The sequence below is a fragment of the Polypterus senegalus genome, chromosome 11, assembly GCF_016835505.1.
Source record: "Polypterus senegalus isolate Bchr_013 chromosome 11, ASM1683550v1, whole genome shotgun sequence".
NCBI lineage: Eukaryota > Metazoa > Chordata > Cladistia > Polypteriformes > Polypteridae > Polypterus > Polypterus senegalus.
The window spans coordinates 114,126,669-114,150,268 of NC_053164.1; the positions used below are offsets into that span (position 1 = coordinate 114,126,669).

The 23,600-nt window shown below is 37.0% G+C and overlaps 1 protein-coding gene across 1 annotated transcript in view; it reads right to left on the reverse strand.

Annotated features, from left to right (window-relative positions):
• itfg2 (integrin alpha FG-GAP repeat containing 2) overlaps nucleotides 1–23,600 on the reverse strand; it is a 90,605-nt gene that overhangs the window by 5,958 nt on the left and 61,047 nt on the right. The window contains exons 10-11 of the mRNA XM_039769526.1: nucleotides 15,782–15,899; nucleotides 4,706–4,879 (exon numbers count right to left, since the gene is read on the reverse strand). Coding sequence (XP_039625460.1) covers nucleotides 4,706–4,879; nucleotides 15,782–15,899 — 292 coding nt within the window. The remainder of the gene's footprint in view (nucleotides 1–4,705; nucleotides 4,880–15,781; nucleotides 15,900–23,600) is intronic.

The following is a 23,600-nucleotide window of genomic DNA, read 5'->3' on the forward strand; positions in this document are numbered from 1 at the left end:
AAGTTTACTGAAAGTAAAAACAGTTGAAAGTCAGAGGACGTTTCTTTTTTTGCTGAGTATATATATATGTAGATATGTATATATATATATGTGGATATGTATATATATATATATGTGTATATATGTAGATATGTATATATATATAGATCTGTACATATATGTATATATGTGTCTGTGTGTATATATATATATATATATATATATGTGTGTGTATGTATGTATGTATGCGTATATATATATATATATATATATATATATATATATATATATATATATATATGTATGAGGGACCGGATGTAGGTCTCCGCCCACCCTGGATCACGTGGGGGCCGCCGCCCTGGTTGCTTTGGGGGCCACGGGTTGAGGGCATGGAAGCCCCACCCTGCAGGGGCCCGTGGTCACCACCAGGAGGCGCCCCAATGCCTTGGGGACCTGTTACCTCAGCACTTCTGCCACACCCGGAAGTGCTGGGGGGAAGATTTAAGAGGACACCCGGTGAGCTGCTGAGAGAACAGCCGGCACTTCTGCCACACTAGGGCGTGGCCAACGGGGGAGTGTCGGGAACACCTGGAGCTCATCCGGGATATGAATAAAAGGGGCCGTCTCCCTTCATTCAAGGCTGGAGTCGGGTGGAAGAAGGACGAGGCACGAGAGAAGTGTGGAGGCGGCCCGAAGAAAGGCATTTAGTGTTGGCCAGGACTTTGAGGACTGTATTGGGGTTTGGGATGTGCACTGACTGTGTCTAAGTGACATTCAATTTGTAAATATTGTAAGTAATAAACACATGTGGTGATGGAAATCAACATGTCCGCCTGTCTGTGTCCGGGTTCACATCGTATGTGTGTATATATGTTGATATGTGTATATATATGTAGATGTGTATATGTATATATATATATATATATATATAGATATGTGTATGTGTAGATATGTGTATATGTAGATATGTTTATATGTATATGTATATACAGTGGTGTGAAAAACTATTTGCCCCCTTCCTGATTTCTTATTCTTTTGCATGTTTGTCACAAAAAAATGTTTCTGATCATCAAACACATTTAACCATTAGTCAAATATAATACAAGTAAACACAAAAGCAGTTTTTAAATGATGGTTTTTATTATTTAGGGTGAAAAAAAAATCCAAACCTACATGGCTCTGTGTGAAAAAGTAATTGCCCCCTGAACCTAATAACTGGTTGGGCCACCCTTAGCTGCAATAACTGCAATCAAGCGTTTGCGATAACTTGCAATGAGTCTTTTACAGCGATCTGGAGGTATTTTGACCCACTCATCTTTGCAGAATTGTTGTAATTCAGCTTTATTTGAGGGTTTTCTAGCATAAACCACCTTTTTAAGGTCATGCCATAGCATCTCAATTGGATTCAGGTCAGGACTTTGACTAGGCCACTCCAAAGTCTTCATTTTGTTTTTCTTCAGCCATTCAGAGGTGGATTTGCTGGTGTGTTTCGGGTCATTGTCCTGTTGCAGCACCCAAGATCGCTTCAGCTTGAGTTGACGAACAGATGGCCTGACATTCTCCTTCAGGATTTTTTGGTAGACAGTAGAATTCATGGTTCCATCTATTATAGCAAGCCTTCCAGGTCCTGAAGCAGCAAAACAACCCCAGACCATCACACTACCACCACCATATTTTACTCTTGGTATGATGTTCTTTTTCTGAAATGCTGTGTTCCTTTTTACGCCAGATGTAACGGGACATTTGCCTTCCAAAAAGTTCAACTTTTGTCTCATCAGTCCACAAGGTATTTTCCCAAAAGTCTTGGCAATCATTGAGATGTTTCTTAGCAAAATTGAGACAAGCCCTAATGTTCTTTTGCTTAACAGTGGTTTGCGTCTTAGAAATCTGCCATGCAGGCCGTTTTTGCCCAGTCTCTTTCTTATGGTGGAGTCGTGAACACTGACCTTAATTGAGGCAAGTGAGGCCTGCAGTTCTTTAGACGCTGTCCTGGGGTCTTTTGTGACCTCTCGGATGAGTCGTCTCTGCGTTCTTGGGGTAATTTTGGTCGGCCGGCCACTCCTGGGAAGGTTCACCACTGTTCCATGTTTTTGCCATTTGTGGATAATGGCTCTCACTGTGGTTCGCTGGAGTCCCAAAGCTTTAGAAATGGCTTTATAACCTTTACCAGACTGATTGATCTCAATTACTTCTGTTCTCATTTGATCCTGAATTTCTTTGGATCTTGGCATGATGCCTAGATTTTGAGGTGCTTTTGGTCTACTTCTCTGTGTCAGGCAGCTCCTATTTAAATGATTTCTTGATTGAAACAGGTGTGGCAGTAATCAGGCCTGGGGGTGGCTACGGAAATTGAACTCAGGTGTGATACACCACAGTTAGGTTATTTTTAACAAGGGGAAATTACTTTTTCACACAGGGCCATGTAGGTTTGGATTTTTTCTCCCTAAATAATAAAACCATCATTTAAAACTGCATTTTGTGTTTACTTGTGTTATATTTGACTAATGGTTAAATGTGTTTGATGATCAGAAACATTTTGTGTGACAAACATGCAAAAGAATAAGAAATCAGGAAGGGGGCAAATAGTTTTTCACACCACTGTATATATATTGTGGACGCCCAGGAGGACGAGAGAAGGGCGTGTGCCTCCTCCAGACCGCGAGGGGGCGTCCGTCCTGGTTATGTTGGGGGCCTCGGGTACAGGGCTTGGAAGCCCAGCCCTGTAGGGACCCGTGGCCACCGCCAGGCGCGCCGATGCGGAACATCCCATGTGGTCCCCGGCGGGACGCCCAGGAGGACCAGAGGAGGGCTTGTGCCTCCTCCAGACCACAAGGGGGCGATTGCCCTGGTTGTATTGGGGGCCACGGGTAGGGGAAGACTTAATGTGGCGCCCGGAGAGCTGCCGGGAGGACAGCCGGCACTTCCGTGGTCAAGGAGAGAATGCCGGGAACACCTGGTGCTCATCCGGGAGCATTATATAAGGGGCCGCCTCCCTTCAGTCTAGAGCGGAAGTTGGGTGGAAGAGGACGGAGCGAGAGGAAGGACTGGAGGCGGCCAGGAGAAAGGCAGTAGGACTGTGTGGCCTGGACTTGGGGGAATCGGTGCAGGAGGCACTGGGGTTTGTGAGTGCACATTACAACTGTAAATAATTAGTGTAAATAAAAAGTGTGTTGGGTGAAATATGATGTCCGTCTGTCTGTGCCCGGGCCAGCTTTCACAAATATATATATATATATATATATATATATATATATATATATATATATATATATATATATATATATATAGTGGAGGACTGCCGGCCGTGCTCGGCCCTCACCCCCAGGCCGCCAGGAGGAGCTCTCCCGACAGCAGGATCGTGTCCCGAGTTCCAGCAGGGCCTTATGGACTATGTAGTGTTTATACACAGCCCTGCTGGATACCTTGGGGGCCACCGGGAGTCGCTGTAGGGGGGCTCGTGGGCTCTTGTGTGCCCTATAACCCGGGAGTATGTCACGGTCACGTGACAGGAAGGATCGACGTGCTCCCGGGTTGAAGAAAAGGACTGTTTACCCTGACCCAGAAGGAATAAGGAACTGTGGACTGATTGGGCAGGAACACCTCCGGGTCAGGGTGTATAAAAGGACTAAGGGCCAGTCCAGACACTGAGCTGAGCTAGGAGGTAGGAGGGCAAAGTGTCTGGACGAGGAGGAGAGAGAATATTATTGTGTTGTTGATTTAATATATGAGTAGTGTGAAGAGTGCTTTGTGCACGTTTTGTGAGATAATAAAGAAGTCTTGAACTTTTATCCAGTGTCTGGAGTCGTACCTGAGGGTTCAAGGGAGCACTAGCGCCCCCTACTGTCACTATATATATATATATATATATATAGTCTATTAGATATCTTAATCAGCAGGTTACCTCACACAATAATTGTGCATAAATAATCCATCAAAAAATTCTCAGAACACTCAGAACAGTTATTTTGCTAAAAAAAAATTAACAGTTTGTAAATGTTTCAGACATAGGAGATGAAGCTAAGTGGGAGAAAGCCTTTACACTGAAGAACTCAAGTATTAATCTTCCAGGATAATCCTTTCAGTGAAATGATAGCAGCAGGATGGTCATCAATATGTCTGCACCAATTTAAGAGGGAAATTGGGATGAGCCCACAGCCATTCATTTTTAATTAATTTTAATTAATTTTTAATTTTAAAACCGGGATTTTGCTGAGCTGCACGGTTTTTAATTTTGGCAATCTAAACTACAGTAGAAATTGTTTCTCAAGTTAACCAGCTTCAGCATATTAAACGTACCACTGACGAACAGTTAAGTAAGTACTATTTGGTGCGCTGTTGGCTTGTCCACATTTTTTACTCAACTAACAACCATTTTCTCAGATTTTCAGGTGAAATACTACCACACAGATGAAAATTTTGCCTGATATTTGTAGGAACCTTCTTCTGCTGAATGTGGTGTTACTATCACCACAATTAGCTTACTCAAAAAGCAGTACAGAGAGTTGCCGAAAAGCAAAAAATAACTAAACATTGTGTGGAACATGGTACATAAAAATAATATATCCTAGATTATTTGGGCAGAAATTACTTCCATTCCCTCATTGAAACAGCATACACCTGAACTAAATTACTCAAAACATCAAACTTGGGCTTACAGCAGAGGAAATAACACAAGTGTTAAATATTGCTTGTTATGCCAAAGAAGTATGAAACGTCATACACATACCCAAGTGAAGCTTGCCAAGAAGTTTTCTAAACTCTTCCTTCTCATCCAGAACCTTCAATAAGTTGGTTGACTCCATTCTTTCAAGTTCAACTCGCCAGTAAACATATATCTTGTGGTTGAAGCTCACATACACTAAGCAGGGACTATTTCGTCCATCCTTGCAAGCATATTGGCCTAAAGTAGAAGAAATACATAGTTTACAGCTCTGCAAACAAAACAAGGTTTAACACTTAATCTTATGGCCAAATAATAAACAATTCCATTTGACCTTTATGAAAGACAAATTTAATTTCAAGTTTTGGTGGATTCAGGATTATTCAAATCTGATAAAAGACTAGGGCAATGACCATTTTTTATAAAATATTTTGACCTTCTCCATATCTCTACCAAATGCAGAACTAGATAGAGTGAGTAGTGTGTACACCACTTCTAAAATCAATGTTTCCCATCTACATACTGTGAATTCACTTTTGCAGATATTTTTTGGCCTGGTACACCTCACCCACCCTCTGTTCACTCTCCTTCCATTTGAAAAACAGCCTAATCAAGACCAGAAATACCAGATTTCCTCAAAATTACTCTTCCGTAAGGTCTGATATGCATCAATGTAATATCTTGTAATATCATTATTAGTCTTAAACTTATCACTTACAAATTATTTGAGAATGATAATTACTGTCATCTTTACATTGCTTGTTTGTATCAATGTTTTATTTGTATATGTTTCACAAAATCATAAACGTACAATTGATGTTGCTTTGGCAACATCACATTTAATTTCTTATATACAAGTAATGCCTTGAAAAATTATTAAGACCCTTGAACAATTCTCTGCTTTCACTGAATAACAATTACTACAATAAAGCTTGATTTTCTGTGACATTTTTATTTAAAAAAACTGAAATTCAAAATTATTTTTTCTCTTTTTTAAGCAGTACAGTATTTATATTATAAAAAAACTCCAATAAATGGAAAAAATAAATATGCTGCTTGTTTAACTATTTATGTTTTTGAAGTTTACATACATGAAAAGTAGTTGCTTAATTAACACACAATGTCCTTTTCAATTGGTATCTCCTATTAAAAATAGAGAATTTGTTAAGTTACAAAATAGGAAAATTAGATGACTGGTCAAGGCACTGAATACTCTTACAAGGCACTTTACATACAATAACATTTTTTGTGTGTATTACATGACATTCATTTGTTTATGTCTCAACATTTTGTCTTGCTCTTGTGTTGCATTTCTTTTATTCATACATATGTTTGCAATTTAAATGTAAACACTTAATAAAAATAAATTGAAATGAAATGATGTACAGTAAGTATAGCTACTAAATATATTCTGTTATTAATGCATTTAAATATATATAAATATATATATATGTATATTTAAATATACTCTGTTATTAATGAATTTAGTAGACATTGAAACCCATGTATCAGTATTATTTAAACCATCTGAGGATTTTATTTAAAACAATATAATATCAAATGTCTTCAACAATTAATATTCAAACAAATGTGTCTTGTGAGCTGCATTATACAGCAAACATACATTATTGTAGCATGTCAGATGTGAACAGCATGGCACAGTACATGTTGAATGCGTGAGTACAACATATGATTTTAGCAATAAGTTTATAAACTGAATATTTGAAAAACAGTGTTGGACTTCCACCAAGCGGCACAAAAATGCCTCATAATGATAAAAAATGTAAAAAAATTTAAATTAACTAACATTTTGGTACTATATGACTGCTGCAGGACCAAATTAAACAAATAATTATCAAAAAGTAAAAAACCATATCCAAAACTGCAGCACTTTAATGCACCCAGGACAAGGGTCTGTATTGTATTGATAAGTCGTTGTTTTGAGAAGGCCCCATGCTTAAATAATTTGGGACACAAATTTTTTCTTATCTCTCAGACAGAATTAAAATCATTCCTAATGCATCAATGGTAGTACTTGAAATACTACCATATGGATTTAAAGTGCTCTATAAGAAAATTATTTTAATGTTCTATTTCAGACTCCCAACACATAGATTCATTTTACTCAAGTGGAAGAAATCCAATCCACTTTGTATAACTTAGTGGGGAAGTGATGTACTATATTATTTTAAATTAGCCTCTTTAAGAGGATCTGCTCAAAATGTTTTCCGGTGTGTCTGCATTATTTAGCCTTGACCACTCTCCTCCACACCGCTCGCCTAGAAATTACTCCTACTGCACACATACTCTCTCCGTACCACCCCATAACACTCTCAGTGCTGCTAACTGCCTTCAGTGCAGTTAGTTATAATGGCAAGGGAGAATAGCAAATTATCTATTCAATAATGTTGAATTCTAGACTGCGATAGAAAACAGAGACAAGAGTTGATCAAAGTCGAAAAAAGAAAATGAACAAAAAGCCGCATATAATAAAAATCAAGAACAAAGAGAATCATCCAATAAACAAGAAAGAGAAAAATATACAAAACAATATGTGAAAAGAAATGCAAAATAGCAATATTTATAGAATATGTTAGAGGATAAAGTAATTCATAATATTGTTTTGACAAGACGTTAATGTAATTTCATTTTTATTTTACTTTTTTACTTTTAACGATGTTTTATTTTTCATTGGTTTTTAAAACAGACAGTTGTGAAATCCTCAAGTAACTGATTTTCTGTCTATAATAACTAAGGACCGTCTTCCTCCCATGCCCAGCATACTCTTCTATACCACTTCTTTAAACACAATCGCTTAATCTAACGGAGGGGTGCCCCAACACCCTTCAAGCAGCTAGGCAGAGAGATAGCGGGCACACAGCACCTGTCCCTAGGGGTTGGAGAGCGAAGCGACTGAGCCGTAGTCTGTTATCTTTTAAGCATAATGCCTCGCTGGTAAACATACTACTTAGTTATGTTTTGGAAAAAAGTTTAAAAAAGGTGTCATACAGTCTTGTGTATTAAACCATTTGATCTGTATATTTGTGTTCAATTTGGTAGAAACTGGATGACACTTTTGTTGTGGCTATTTCTGTTTCATTATGAACATTTGCTTTAAAATTCCTTTTCTACTTTAGGATAAATAATTGCTTTGTTTAAAAAGTTAATTTAAAGAAATACCTTAAAAACCTGAAACAAATTAAATGAATTTTCTCAAAATAATGTCCCTAGCATTACTGAATCTACAATGATGCTTCAAGGAGGATTGAGGTGCTGCTTCTTATATTGTCCCAGATGACTTTAACAGACAAATGTGAATATGTTTTAATAATAGTCTTTTTTTTTTTTTTTTACAATTTAGAGATACTAATTAACCAAACACGACAGAAAAAACAGAATACCTGGAGCAAAACAGCACAAGCCTGGTAAGAAGATCTATACTCCACACCAGGGAGCTGCAAGTCTGCAGTCTTGCTGGCCAAGTCATAAGATCGGGAATTCAGGGTATTAGCTATTTTTGCAGCTACACTTTATTAATTTCTTGATTGATTTACACATCTGTATCTCTCTTTAGATGCACACATATGTTTATCTAGTAAAATCCTATCTTTGAGTCCTGCTACATATGCATTCTTTTATCAATTGTCATTGTTGTTTTATGAGATTGTATTGTTGTTTTTGTTGAAGGTGCATAACTCTTGTATTAATTCTGAGCCATTTTTCCAAACATGTAACACAAGCTGCAAACTGTTTCATTGTCCACGGTGTCCACTATATATGTTCAAACAAGGAAAAATATCTGAACTACAAAAGTATAAGGATGTTCACTTAAGAACTGTAACATCTTCAAAGGTATTCTGATTGTGTGTGTGTATGTGTGTGTGTATGTTTTGGATAATGTGCATTTTGTCAGCACCTGGGTGACTCACATCTGTCATACAGCAGACATTAAAATTTGCAAATGCAATTTAGACTGCAGGGCAGATGCACATTTTCACTGTCCCATGTGCAATTTAACAAAAATCGGGAGGCAGAATATTATACAACACTTGAGAGCATGTGAAGGAATTTCAGTTGTACTGCCCTATGTGCATGCAAGATCATGTTCTGGATCTTTTACAGTTTATGTGTTCTGTAGTACATTGGCAAGGCTATGTTGATGTGACCATTATTTTCTTCAAGGTGATAGTATGATGTGCTGCCCATTTCAACAACAGAGGTGTTACATTTCACAGGCCATTTAACTTGATGTGTTGTTTCTTTTTATAATTTATTGACTCCTTGCTGGAAAAATGCAAATATCAATCCGCACAGTGTGCCAATTTCATTGCATATATCAAATCAGGGAAACTGCTTCAAAGAAAACCCAAAATATTTTTGTAGGTACACCTGGTGCATTTCTGCTCAAAAATAAGTCCAGTGACACGTATATATTACATGTCACAGAAATCAAAGTTTATGTGTATTTTAAGGAGTGTTTCACAGTGGTGTAAGGGCCATGTGGAACATTTTTTTCCTGATGATGTTGTGCTGCCCTGTATCTCAGAGATGGATGAATAGGATGCTGTAGAGGCTGTGGAAGGGTTTATTTCAGGTAAAGATGATCCACGTGAAGATGGGAGAAAAAGAAAAACTGGATCCTTTCTTGTTTTTGGAAGACATGCATCTCTTAAAACGTTTTTATTGACATACATAATTTCTACTTATTTAGCCAGATAGCACTTTAAACCATTAGGACAGTTTTCTTGTGTACAGTTTAGTTTCAATTTTGTGCTGTAATGTGTAATTATAGACATGCAGAAGAATGGAAAAAATAAGACTAGGTTTTTGAGTTACAATACAGTTTCTTTTTGTATAGCCCAAAATCACACAGGAAGTGCCGCAATGGGCTTTAACAGGCCCTGCCTTTTGACAGCCCCCAGCCTTGACTCTCTGAGAAGACAAGGAAAAACTCCCAATAAAAACCTTGTAGGGAAAAATGGAAGAAACCTCGGTAAAGGCAGTTCAAAGAGAGACCCCTTTCCATTTTAATGTCTGCAATAAGACAAAGTGGACAATAAAATACAGTAGTTTGCAACAAACAGTGCCTCTTTGGAGGAATGGCTCAGACTTAATACAAGAATGAAGCACATGCAACAAACATGAGAACATTATCTCATAACACAATTATGACAATTAAAAAAAAATAAAGAAAGCACATGCAGTGACACTTGGAAACAAGATTTTACAGGATACATATATGTGCGCATATAGAGGCAGATTTTGTAAAACAATAAACAAATAAATAAATAAATTGCAGTTACATAAAGCCTAATATCCTTAATCCCTAATCAAATGACTTTAACTCTAGATAGACTGTACCGCTGTGGAAACCTACTTAACAAACATCTTAGAGTTTGTGCATTTAAGCAGTTAATATGTAAAAGTACACTCAAGTTAAATATACTGTAATATTTTTCAAGACAATGTACACAATTTAATATCTAAAAAACACTGTCATGTTCTGAGATTATTCCTGGCATGCAATCTCAAAATTTAAATTTAACCCATTCGTTCATCTGTTTTCTCTACCTGCTCATTTATAGCAGGGTCATGGTGAAGCTGGTTGTTATTTAATCAAGAATTGTTTGCAAGACCACTGGAGGTTTAAATACATACACACAAACACACAGGGAGAAAACATGCAAGGTTCATGCAGGGAGCACTCGGGACTCCGACCCTTTGTTATGTAGCAGCAGCAATGCTACCCACTGCGCTACCATGCCACAGTAATTTATCACATACTGCACACTATACTTTTTGCATCAGACAATGTTAACTTTGTCAATATGTTTGTAACATGAAATCTAAAAATGTTTAGCAAATGTTGCAATGAAATCTTAAAAAAAACAAATGGCATACATGTGGATGACTCTTGGGTTAAATATATTGTGATAAATTTCTTGACATAACACCACAGGTGTGCAGGCCTTCTACAAAAAGTCGAGCAACAAAACCAAGCAATAAATAATGAATGCCAGTTATGGGCACTGAACATTAGCCTCACTTCCATTTTTGCCTTGGAAGGTGAACCTTCCAAACATACATCACTTCCATCTCCAGCCACGGGCCTCTGAATAACATCACTACTCCTGTGGCTGGAGCAGTCACAAAGAGGTTTACCACTGGAGGTCTGCAGCCAGACCCTTTCTGTTTTCTTGAACAAACTTTTTATCTTTGATGTGTTAGATTTCAAAATGACATAAGTTACCTATTTCTTATTATTTATTTTATCTTATGGGTTATACTGTGGATCACTTAAAAAAAAAAAAACTCCACACTATCTGTGATCCTTAAATTCAAATTTCAAGACTATAGTTGCTTGGTTTTGAAGAACTAATTTTGGCTCACTTTTATGAAAATAAACTGTTGGCAAGGAGTAGAATTTTGTTCATAGAAACTTCACATAAACCAATTATTCTGATTCAATTAATCATTAGTTGGTTTATCTACAGTAGCTTCCTGTGGAATTTCAAATAATCCTCAAACCTCTTGCAATAAACTATTGCACTGTTTGTAGCAAAACTCCAGCATAATTATGTACGCTGCTCACACTAGAGGTAGTTCCAAAACATTGTTATGAAACTTCCAGTTTTGTGGTTTCTACTCTCTGGAACTCTCTTTCTGAGAAAATTTATCAGGTTTTGTCTGTCTTCAACAGTGCTGATCGGTGAAATTCATAAATGCATTTTTTGCAGAGAATATGTGGTGTTCACTGGTGACACTGTTTCAAGAATATTGTTCTGGAAATCTGGTGTGCAGCTGGCTTAGATGAACATTTTTTCCCCAGTGGCCCAGGATGCTTTGCAAGGCCAGTGTGACATTACAGGGATGTAGTAACCATGCAAAAAACTTTCATGTATGCATACTGTAATACTGGTGCCAATCTGCTTTACACATGCATGCATGAGTACTCTAGCTGGATTTCCCACATGGGTGCATTTAAAAAAAAAATTGCAGTATTTTCATTTCAGAGATACATGAGCTGACCATAATGAGAAATTACGATTACTGCCACCAGATATATAACACTGATCTATGTGGGCTGGTAGCGCAGCACCATATGGCTAATTTGCATTTATAATCAGCCATGTGCCACCAACCATGAGTCAAAACAAGCCTTTGGAAAAGTCGTCCTCCTCCTCCTCCACCACCACTGGAGAATGAGAACCCATAAAATAATAATAATAACAAAAAATATATTATTTACAAGACATTTCTTTCTTTTTGATTGAAGGCTAAAGTGTGAAACATCTGCACAGATGGATGGGAAACAAAAAAGACATTCCAGCTGTGCCCAGAACCACAAACAATGGAACAAACCAGTCCTGTGTTGCTGCCTTATGGCAGCCAATATGTTTCCCAGGAATGAAACTTTGTGAGCACAATGATTTATATTTTAATTACTAATTACTAGTTTGTGGCCATTTTTAGTATTTGTTCTGTCTGTGTCTTTTGCTGTTTGAGGCACAGCAGTGCAGTAGGTAGCATTGCTGCCTCAAAGGTCAAGTCACATGTTTGGTCACAATAACCAGTACACCATAAGTAGAAGACACTTCACTAGCAATCAAGGACACTTAAAAAATCGTTGCACTTTTGAAATCCACTCAAAACTATTTCATTCCCTTCTTCCTCATTGACCTCGATGCATTTTGTGCAGTTTGGCAAAGCTGAAGTTCCCATACATTTCTGTGATTTCAACGAACTCACAAGAAAGTGAACGCCATATTTATTTACATTATTACTAATCTTCCAAGTTCATGTAGAAACTGAACCCAATTGCTCTCTGTTTTTTTAAATTTCTGTCTCTTAATTTACAGTTTGAATGACTCTCCTTTACATTGTGAAAATTTCTCAGTTTACTCAATGCTATAATTCTGTCTATTTTCACATGCTCTTCTTTATAATTTTCTGTTAATTCTGTTGTTTGATATTAATAACACTTATTGTTAAATTTCTCGTGCATACTTTCTAGATTAACCTGGTATTGTACTAATTACTATTTGATACTTTACCATCTTGTTTGGTCTATAAAGCACCTTGTGACAATTTGTGATTAATGTTTCCGCGCATCTGCGGTGGGTTGGAACCCTGCCCAGGATTGGTTCCTGCCTTGTGCCCTGTGTTGGCTGGGATTGGCTCCAGCAGACCCCCGTGACCCTGTATTCGGATTCAGCGGGTTAGAAAATGGATGGATGGATGGATGTTTCCGCGCATACTTGAAAAAAACATTGCTTGAATGATTGACTAAATGACTGGAAAGTGGCATTGATTAGTAAGGATCTGTAAGAAAGCACCAGTTGGTTCTGTGAGAACTGCAAATATATCTGTAACAAATGTATATCTACCTATACATGAGTTTAAAAAGCTAGTCAAGGTTAGGAAGCTCACAAAGTAAAAAAAAAAAAATCAATTCCAGGAATAGACTATAAAAAGACTCAAAATTTGATTGGTGAAATAAATCAGCTCTAGTGGAAACTAACTTAGGTGTAATCAGAGGGACCTTCTTGTTGCCAAGCAGCTGTAGATGCTAACAACAAGGAAAAGGGCTACAGCACAAAGTTTCATATAGTCCTTATGCTTAACATAAAACTTTTTTACTATATCCAGTATATAGTATTATGCAACTGTCTTTTGTTTAATATTGATTCCCCTAGATCATTTTTACTTCAAGTCTTACTCATTGTTTGATGATAACAGGATGTACTGGTTAAGATAATTCATCACTCTACATAGTGTGAGTACAATACGACAGCAGTACACAACAGTAGTGCATAATTTAAATGCTCAAAATGTACACAAACTAAATGATTTTAATTAAAAAACATGACAACAAGTGGGCTGTATATATACTATTAAATATTTGGATAGTGCATTTATTATAATGGAATTATTTACTTTCAGGATTCAAAGTCTGAATCAGGGCCTCTGTAATAAATGGCTTCACTAGCTAGTTTAAGTTGCAAAAATCTTCACACAACCTGTCCTGATATAAAATGATTTTTTGAATAAAGTAGGAAACTGAAACACTGAAAGAATGATAGTTAAAATGATGAAGTATTAACAACAGGGGTGTAGCATTTAATTTTAGTTTAAAAAATTAGGAAACCAGGTTTCCAGTGCTGTCATACCACAACATACTGTATGATATTTTAGCAAAAGTAAGTTTCTTCATATATTATTTATATGATGCATGAGTGTTAATGTGGGAGAGTTGGTCAACAGCATATGTGAATTCACACTATTCCACCAGTGTAGATTATTATCCGCTACTGACACTACACTTTTAAGAGATGAGTGGTCTGTAAGCTTTAGGTAATTATTAGAAATGTGAAAAAATCAACAAGATATACTATAAGCACTCCAGTCTGTGATTTTTGCTTGTACCCACACAAGTTTTCACACTATTACTTTGTGCAGAGGAGCCATGTGACATGGTAAGTCTTTTGAAAAGTCAATCAATCGGTATTAGCCTAAGGCACAGGTGTCAAACTCCAGTCCTGGAGGGCCGCAGTGGCTGCAGGTTTTTATTCTAACCATCTTCTTCATTAGTGACCAGTTTTTGCTGCTGATTAACTTCTTTTGCCTTACTTTTAATTAACTTGACTCAGGCTCTTTAGTTGTTTTTGCCTTAATTAGTAGCCAAACAATAACGAGACACAAAACAAGCCACCACGTGACCAGCTCACCTGTGCTCATCACACAATATCTGAAAATAAAGAAAGGTGAAGGTCTCGGTAAGGTTGATCTCTCAGGTCACCAAAACATTTTGATGGTGTTCTTAGAAAAAATAGGAAAAGCGACAACATCAGAACTAACACTGACTGTGACAAAATGGCAACAATTTACAACAAATACATTTTATATTCTTAAAAGACTGAGCATAAAAGAATAAGTTGGGAGCAAGATGCTGTCCCAAATGGAGGAGTTCAAGTATCTCGAGGTCTTGTTCACGAGTGAGGGAAGAATGGAGCGGGACATTGACAAGCGGATTGGTGCTGCATCCACAGTGATGCGGGCTCTGCATTGGTCTGTCGTGGCAAAAAAGGAGCTGAGCCGTAAGGCAATGCTCTCAATTTACCTGTTGATCTATGTTCCTACCCTCACCTATTGTCATGAGCTGAGGGTAGTGGCCGAAAGAACGAGATTGCGAATATAAGCGGCTGAAATGAGTTTCCTCCGCAGGGTGTCTGGGCTTTCCCTTAAAGATAGGGGGAGAAGCTCAGTCATCCAGGAGGAGCTCAGAGTAGAGCCGCTGCTCCTCCGAATCAAGAGGAATCAGATGAGGTGGCTCGGGCATCTGATCAGAATACATCCTGGATACCTCCCTGGAAGAACTAGTAGAAGTGGTCGGGGAGAGGGAAGTCTGAGCATCTCTGCTCAAGCTGCTGCCCCTGCGACCTGATCTCGGATAAGCGGAAGAGGATGGATGGATGGATGAACATTTTATATTTTTTGTCCAAACTAGTGAAGGTAGAATTTCTTTATTGTGTAATATGAATTACTGAAGGGATAACACTTTAAGTACACTGTACTTTATATTTATAGTGATACATTTTAGAAATGTTATATATTGTTCTGTAGCTTTGTTGAATCTGCTATAGTAAACTAAAACTACAGGAAAAATGTTTTAGCAAGTTTTTCTACATGAATCATGGTTTCGATTCTATTTTTAAAAACTGAACATGTGAGAAATTGAGCCTGAATTGGTCAGTTGGGAAGGATTGATTTGATCATCACTAATAAAGATCTGCCAGTAGTTCTGGTAATTCTGCTGCAGTGTGATCAAACTCTTCCCACAGAAAATGCTCTTATTTACTTTTCCTGAAAAATAAGGTAACTAAGCTTAATTAAATTGGAATTTTCTTTAAATTGTTTTGATAATGTTTCCATTTTTATTTTAAACAATTTAGACTGACATAATTTGCTTTACTAGGTTAAGATAAAAAAAGAGATCAGTTCCTTTAAGGCAATTATAAAGTGCATTCTTTCCAAAATTCAGAATCATAAACACTCACTTAATATAAGAGATTTCATGTGTGCAATGAGAAAAAAAGTTCTTCATAAGAAAATATTAAACAGGTCGGTTCTATTTTACTATACCTGCACAAAAAGCATTCACATTCTCATCAAACTGGAACCTGACAACCATACGGTTATGGTCAATTATATAAGTCTGTCCATCCCAAGCACAGGCCACCACCTCTTCACATCCATCTCCCTATAGCATATGATGGCAAGATAAAAAAGAAGAAACAGTTAAATTTGCCACAATGCATTGTACAAAATAAGTACCACAGAATTCTCAAACCTGCTTAATCTAATTTTGGGTTATGGAGACCAGGGCTTTCTTTAGCAGCACTGGGTATGAGGCAGGAAAAAATCCTGGACAGTGTGACAGTCCACATCAGTGCCCATTCATATGCATATCCATACCAACACTTACATCAATTAACCCAAACAAAAGATCTTTGTGAATATGGGGAGAAAAAGTACACAACGGAAAGCCCACCTAGACATGGGGAAAATGTGCAGATTATACGAGGACCATAGCAAATATAAATACAGAGTAACACTTTTTATATAAAAAGCATACTCATCTAAACCTTTACAAAATTATTTTTCATGCCAGTCCTTGAAACAATTTCTGTTTACTGCTAGACAAAGATCAATATTATATTATGTACAATAGATTAGGGTTCTTGTGCAGCAATTCACACATCTTCCCTGCCTTCTGTTGCAGTTGCTCCACAAAGGTTTATTGTGTTAGTATTTAATATTTTATTTATATATTCTTTCATTGCTCCTTTTTTTATCACTTCACTCTGGAATAAACCAAGTACATACATACTTTTTCAAAGCAAATTATCCCAGTGCTGAGTCACAGGGTGGTCATAATGCCCTTCCTGGCAGCCCTGGGCACAGGGCAGAAAACAGCCCTGGACAGGGCCCCAGAGCTAGTCAAACACACATACATCTAAATCATTCACACAAAGGCCAATATAATGTCCAGTGAACCTAAACAGGACATTTTTGACATGTAAGTTGAAAACTGTCATAATCAACAAAACAAAGTGGAACAGTGATATTCGATTGATAAGTTATGTCCATGGGTCTGCATGTGAAACTGCAAGCAGCAGCACCTCTGCATGATACAAGTACATTCAATCGAAGAGTGGTCCCCTGTGAAAGTCTGTATGGCGTGATTCAGTAACAACTGATCGAAGAGGAGAGGGAATCTTCATGTAAATCTGTGATCAGTGTGGCACGATAAAAGTAGATTTGACCAAAGATAGGTCCCCCGTGAAACTCTGTATGGTGTGATTCAGTGACATTTGATCTAACGAGTGGGGAACCAAGTGAAATTGAGAGTGGTGCATCACAATATAAGTGCATTGGATTGAACTGCGATATTCAGTGAAAGTTTGCAGTCAGGGGTTTCAACATGGAGTCCCCATGTGAAATGGACAATGGGTATGTCACAGGAACTCTAAGTAGAAAACCGAAGAGTACTACTCAGAAAACTAACATAGGGAAAACCTGCAACAGATAGCCTTTGGGAATGATGACTAAACACATAACGCTTGAACTGTAAAACTGCATGCCACAATTCTTCAAATTTATACTATGAGTAATACTTTCAAGTCAAGCGTAGCATCAAGTCTTTCAGAAAATGCATCATTCTCAATAGAGTCAATACTCTGATCAGAATCTGACTCAAGGTCTTAATATTCTGTATCACTAGCATTGTGTAACTTTCCTAGGACTTCCTCAACTGTATACTTTATTTTTAAAAGAAGAAGACATCTCCTTAGTACAAAATTCAAGCCTTATTGTGAGTCAACCAAACAATCCCCATGCACTCTAACAGAAGTGTAAAAGTGTGTAAAGATGAGCTGTCAAACACACAATACATTTCCTGCCTTTTACACACAGCTGTAACATACAAGTAATCTGATTGAGCAATCACAGACAACTTTAAAACATCCCCATACCATCACACTACCATCAACATGTTTTACGGTAGATGCGTTCTTCCTGTTGGGCTGTATGAGCTTTATGCCAGAGACAGTGGGACCCTGTGTAATCACAAGAGTTCAACTTTGGACTTGTTTGTCTGTAGGTTATTATTCCAAAAGGCTTTGGGATCATCCAGGTGCATTTCTGCAAATGTGGGATGAGCACTGATGTTATCCTTGGATAAGAGAGGTTTCTGCCTTACTACTTTCCCATAAATCCCATTTTTACATAGTCTCTTTCTTATCACAGAAGAGGCTAGAGCTGAGGCTAGAGAGGCTTGCAGGTATTTGGACATTCTTTTGTTATCCTTTGTGACTTCTTGAATGTGTCATTGCTGTGCCCTTAGAGTAACTTTGGCTGGCTAGCCTTTCTTAGGAAGATTTATTACACTTTTAAATGTTTCCCATTTGGACATAATGGTTCTCCCAGAGCTTTAGAAATGACTTTGCAACTCTTTCGTAACACTAGAATTCCTACAGCTTACAAAAAAAACTCGTAATCCTGGGCCACCTTAAATTCCTTCGCACCTCACCATTAGCGTCTTTTGTTTTGTAATTGTGTCAATCAAGTCAAGCAGCAAGCTATCCCATCCCCTCACCACTGCAGCTCAACACAGGCAAAAAGTTCTCCCAGCTCAAGTCTGTTCATCTCAGTGTGATGTACCTGAAGTTATATAGGGTAAATAATACAGTATATCGTTATTTGGAACACATGCATTTGTGTGTTCCCTGTCTAAAAAAACACACATTTGAGTCTGTAGCAGCTGGTGTAAATTTATGGTACTTGTAAAGGTTAGCGTTTTTATTTATTCCGTTTTTTTCTCTTAGTCACATTCACACTCCCCCCGATCTGACACTGCTGTTTTCAAATATTATGTTTTATGATATAAATATAATGATTATGTTTTGTGATGGTCTTTATATGAAAAACATTTATATGTTACTTATGTAAAAGCCAGATTGAATGTTATTTATCTTGATTTATTTACATAACTTCCTATAGCGTACACACAAGTTGACTGTGGAGCTTCCTGTGTTTGATCGATATGGGCAGCAATTTAGAAACTGTATTAGATGTTTACTCTGGTTCCCTTTATGTAATATTACATGTTGTCTAAAGATCTGAAGCCATTCATTGCGACAAAATACAAAAATACAGAATATCATATTTTTCTAAATTAAAAATTTTAATATGTGTAAGAAATATAGAAAATACATTGAACTTTGTGTATTACAACAAGAAAATTGGCAGTTCTTTTTATATTGCTGATAAATTTCTGAAGGCACGGGCCCTTTGTTTTTTGTAATTTCTGTAAAATGAGAATAAAAATGGCATACTAAAATATCATGATCTATGGCAAGGCAAAAAAAGAATGAGCATACAATAAAAAAATCTAATTACTTTCAGCCAGTCTAGCTTAAAATGATTTTTTGATTAGATTCTACCATAAAGATGATACAAATGCTTGAAAGGGGAATATTTGGTTGCTAATGGCATCTCTCAGTACTGTAGTATTCATTCCACAAATTTTACAACTTAAAATGTCATAGAGGAAATTTGGGATTCCAAAATAAATAAATGAATGCTTTTGTCGATAACATAAGAATAAAAAATAATATTCATGTTATTTGAGATTCTGAAATTAATAAATTAATGCTTTTTTGAAAACATTCAATTAAAAAAATAATGCTACAGACTTACAAAACAGATCTAGTGTGGTTTCCATGTACTAATAAACAAAGTAGCAGCTGCTAGTGCAAATGTGACTTGTAACTAGAGATATGGCGTTGCCTGGATAAGTTTTTACTTGCTGCAATAAATACCTTTAATACCTTTAACTTGCAAAATTTTAAAAAATAGCATTACCTGGTAAACAAAATGTGCCACTGCATATAGCACACTAAAAGCTGTAAGTCTTCCAAAGTCAAAAGAACATATATTATAAGGATGCATTTACAGTTTAAATAATAAATCAGAAAATGTTTACTTGATTTAATACTTTTCACACACAATACAACAGTAATTTAAAAGAATGGAAAAGATTCATAAGAGGCAAACAGTATACCGAAGAGGAATATCACAGCTAATGGAAAGAGTTAAAAAGTTCCATATCATTCTGAAAGTGCGTTTAACCATATCATTATCGCATGTCATTCATGCAGTGGGTCAGTATGATGAAAAGTCAATTACAAATCAAGCAAACTGCATTGTTGGCAAAACTTTTAAAAAAATGCTGATATTTTGCAGAAATAATTTTTTATAACTTTCAAACCCAAACATGCTCTGCACATTTTAATAACCTTTAAATCATATTTTATGATCTGAAAAAAATAAAGAAGTAAAAAAAAACTTAAATTAATTCACACTTCTGAAAATGTACACCACTGACAAGAGGAAAAAAATGTTTTTTTTTTGTATGGGGCTCCAATATGGTCTATATTTTTGTCATTAGATGGGCTCTTATGATAACTCCATTTTAGATGTTAAGAAGATTTTGCCAAACACTCTAATATGATGGAATCAGCTAAGAAGTCTTAACTGAAAGGTGCTTCATATATATCACTGATTGTCTCCAAAAGTGAAATTTACCATGCAAAAGCAGAAGCATATGTTATATTACAGCTGTTGCAGCTGGAACTGAGATTAGTTAGGGTTAGTTTATAACACTTGTGGTGGACTATTGGGGCCCTTACCCAGTCAGAACACCCTGATTATGGAAGGACTGGGGGAGATAATATTTTCAAGACTGTTTCTATCCCGGACTGGCAGAGGGCCTGGGTTACCAGGGGGGCCACGGGTCGTGAGAATAGAAGCTCAACCACCACCGCTACTGCTAGGGGATGCCTGTACTTTTACAGGACCCTATTTAGCAGCACTTCCGCCACACCCGGGAAGTAATTAATAAATGTTGTAAAAACTGAGAACAATACCACAGTGTTAATACAGAGGAAAAAAACCACCAAGATTAAAATTGGATTTGAGCAGCACCTGCAGCCAGAACAGAAATGAAAAAATACAAGAATTAGTCCAACACCCATTTCGATTAAAAAAACAATGTTACAGGTGTTTAGTGAACAGGAACACTTAGTGTTTTAAGATCAAGAATGACTTGCAGATTATTCCGACACTACAATTTTCATTAATAAATCAATATTTTTAAACCTGTTTTATCCAGGATGGTTTTGTAGAAAGATTCCAGGGAGAAGGAAGAGACTATTTTCAGAAAAAATCATATTTATGTTTTTCCATACTTTTCTGTGATAACTGCTGAATAGAGGGTTACAAATATTTATATTAAACAAATATTACATGCAGCAAGTATAAGATATGGCATGGTTTTCTCAGTCAAATTGAGCATGCTTCACGAAGGCACACACAAATTTAATTCCTCTGAATTGAAATGGATTGGAACAAAGAATGTAGTAGTCGCTGGATATTAATCTATCACAAGGAGACTGTAAAAAAAAAAAAAAAACACAACATTGCTAAAGGCAAGAAGTTTTTAAGTAATATATATCATCAACATAAGTAACATGCTTTGTATTTGTAATTTCAGTGTTCTGAAGTGCAGAGAAATGTAAATTCTTAAACTTTTTTCATCATCTATTTGTGTGCTATTTGTTCTAATTTCCCCCTGTATACACACATATATATAGTTCACCCCCAAAAAATTTGGAAGTGGTTAAAAAAATGCCTTTTTTCATAGTTTAAACCTTAAATATGCCCCAAAACACTTTAATTTAATTTCAAACTCAGCTTAATATATTACCTAAAAATAAAGAATGTAAAGGGAAACCTGTATACTGTACTGCTTTGTCTCCCGCGGTACTAGAATGTAAAATAAAGATGTTACCGCTATATGTACTGTAGTTCATGCAAGTGCGTTTTCATTGCCAAAAGCCTTAGACGGTGCAGCTAGTTTCGGTGGCATCTTGGAGCTTTAACCCTTAAACTGCCACATACTTGGGGGTTAATGCATCCATGGACACCAAATATGTTTTTGCTGCACTTTAACTAAACGCCACAATAACAAAGAAAAAGTGAAACTTTAATGGAACACTTTTTTTCATGCAAAGAGTATCATAACTACTGCAACACTGATCATTTAACACACTGCTAATGAACTTTAAAAAATATTTAAAAAACTACTGGAACAATATGTAGAAAGTGCAACTGACGCCATGGATGAAACTCAGTAAATCACTGAGCCAACTGCACTTGAACTGGCTGCACAGAAGCACACAGAGGTAAGCACTGATGCTTGCACTCTAGTTTAGTGCAGCGGTTCATTCCCAGGGACAGTGAGGCTGCAGTACTGCAGTGTGTCACGCTTGGGTCACAAAAACACAGGAGATTGTAGAGACAGGAACTTTGTTCAAACACTTCAAACAAACATGTCTCTTTCAGAAGTAAAACGAGCTCAGTATACAGTTAGTTATTGATTAAAGAATAGGCAAACATCATAGACAAAAATTGGCACAACCCCCAATAGGAGCAGAGAATGTATAGGGGAGGAGAGAGAAACAAAGCAATCCGCCAAAAAGAAAAGGTGCTGTTCAGGCTTTTAAGTAAACGGAAAACACAGAGAACACTCAGCTGGAGATGCATCATAGTCAATCAGCAGCAAGGAGAAATTAATAACGCTGTAGCAATCCGGTGCCGCTAAGATTCACACCGTCGAGAAGGAGTTTGTGGATTTTTTTTCTTAGAACCTAACTAATAATTGTTAGCGGAAACCGCAAATATCCTCTGCAATTTTTTATGGCTTTTAATCGTGGCAATACTGCACTGTAGAGAGAACAGGAAGCAACCGTAGTGGAAAACGCGGCTTGGGATGGTGAAAGTAGCCAATAGAATTTGAAACTGTAACTCCCAGTAGTCCCTGCAGTGGCTCCTATTGGTCTTCTGCTGATGGTGCAGGGGCTTTTGGGGTCAAAGGATGTCAGCGAGGCTTTTAAAAAGGGGGCCGGTGACCAAAAGAAAAAAAAAGTTTTTGTAATTTGTGTTTCAAATTCCTGTCTCTCTACCTGCCTTCTGCTGGGTTACCTGTACTTACTTGTTTTGTCCTGGATCGTTTCATGGTTGGGTTCTGGATTGTCTGCCGTTTACCTGTGTACATAAGGACTGTAAGTGGATTCATTGCTATCCTGCAAAAACAGGAGCGCTCCTTAACCCATCTACCCGTCTTCACCATTTCAAGAACTACCGGTAGGACTGTCTTTACATTCCCATTGAACATGCAGATCTCTGGACTATCTATCTTCATCATTACTTTTCATCTGTTGCCATTTTTCATGTACCTTACTGTGTGTGTTTAAATTCAATTTTTGCCACATGATAGACAGCATAGAAGATGTTAACAGGTAACAGGCAATCCTTCAGCTTTATTTAGCTGAGAAAATAACTATTGCAAAAAATGAATAGCCTCCCAAAATTCTTATTTCTTTTATAGTATTCCCAGATATACTACCAAATCCCTTTTCAAAAAGCTCATCTCAATCAAAAGCATTTTTAAATAAAAGGAAAAAAGGTCATGAATTAAAACAATGACACTAGAAAAAACAAAAAACACTAGAAGCATCTATCTATCTATCTATCTATCTATCTATCTATCTATCTATCTATCTATCTATCTATCTATCTATCTATCTATCTATCTATCTATCTATCTATCTATCTATCTATCTATCTATCTATCTATCTATCTATCTATCTATCTACAGTATCTATCTTGCAATCGAGGGAAAGATGAATGCAGCCAAGTACAGGGATATCCTGGACAAAAACCTTCTCCAGAGTGCTAAGGACCTCAGACTGGGCCGAAGGTTTACCTTCCAACAAGACAATGACCCTAAGCACACAGCTAAAATCACGAAGGAGTGGCTTCACAACAACTCTGTGA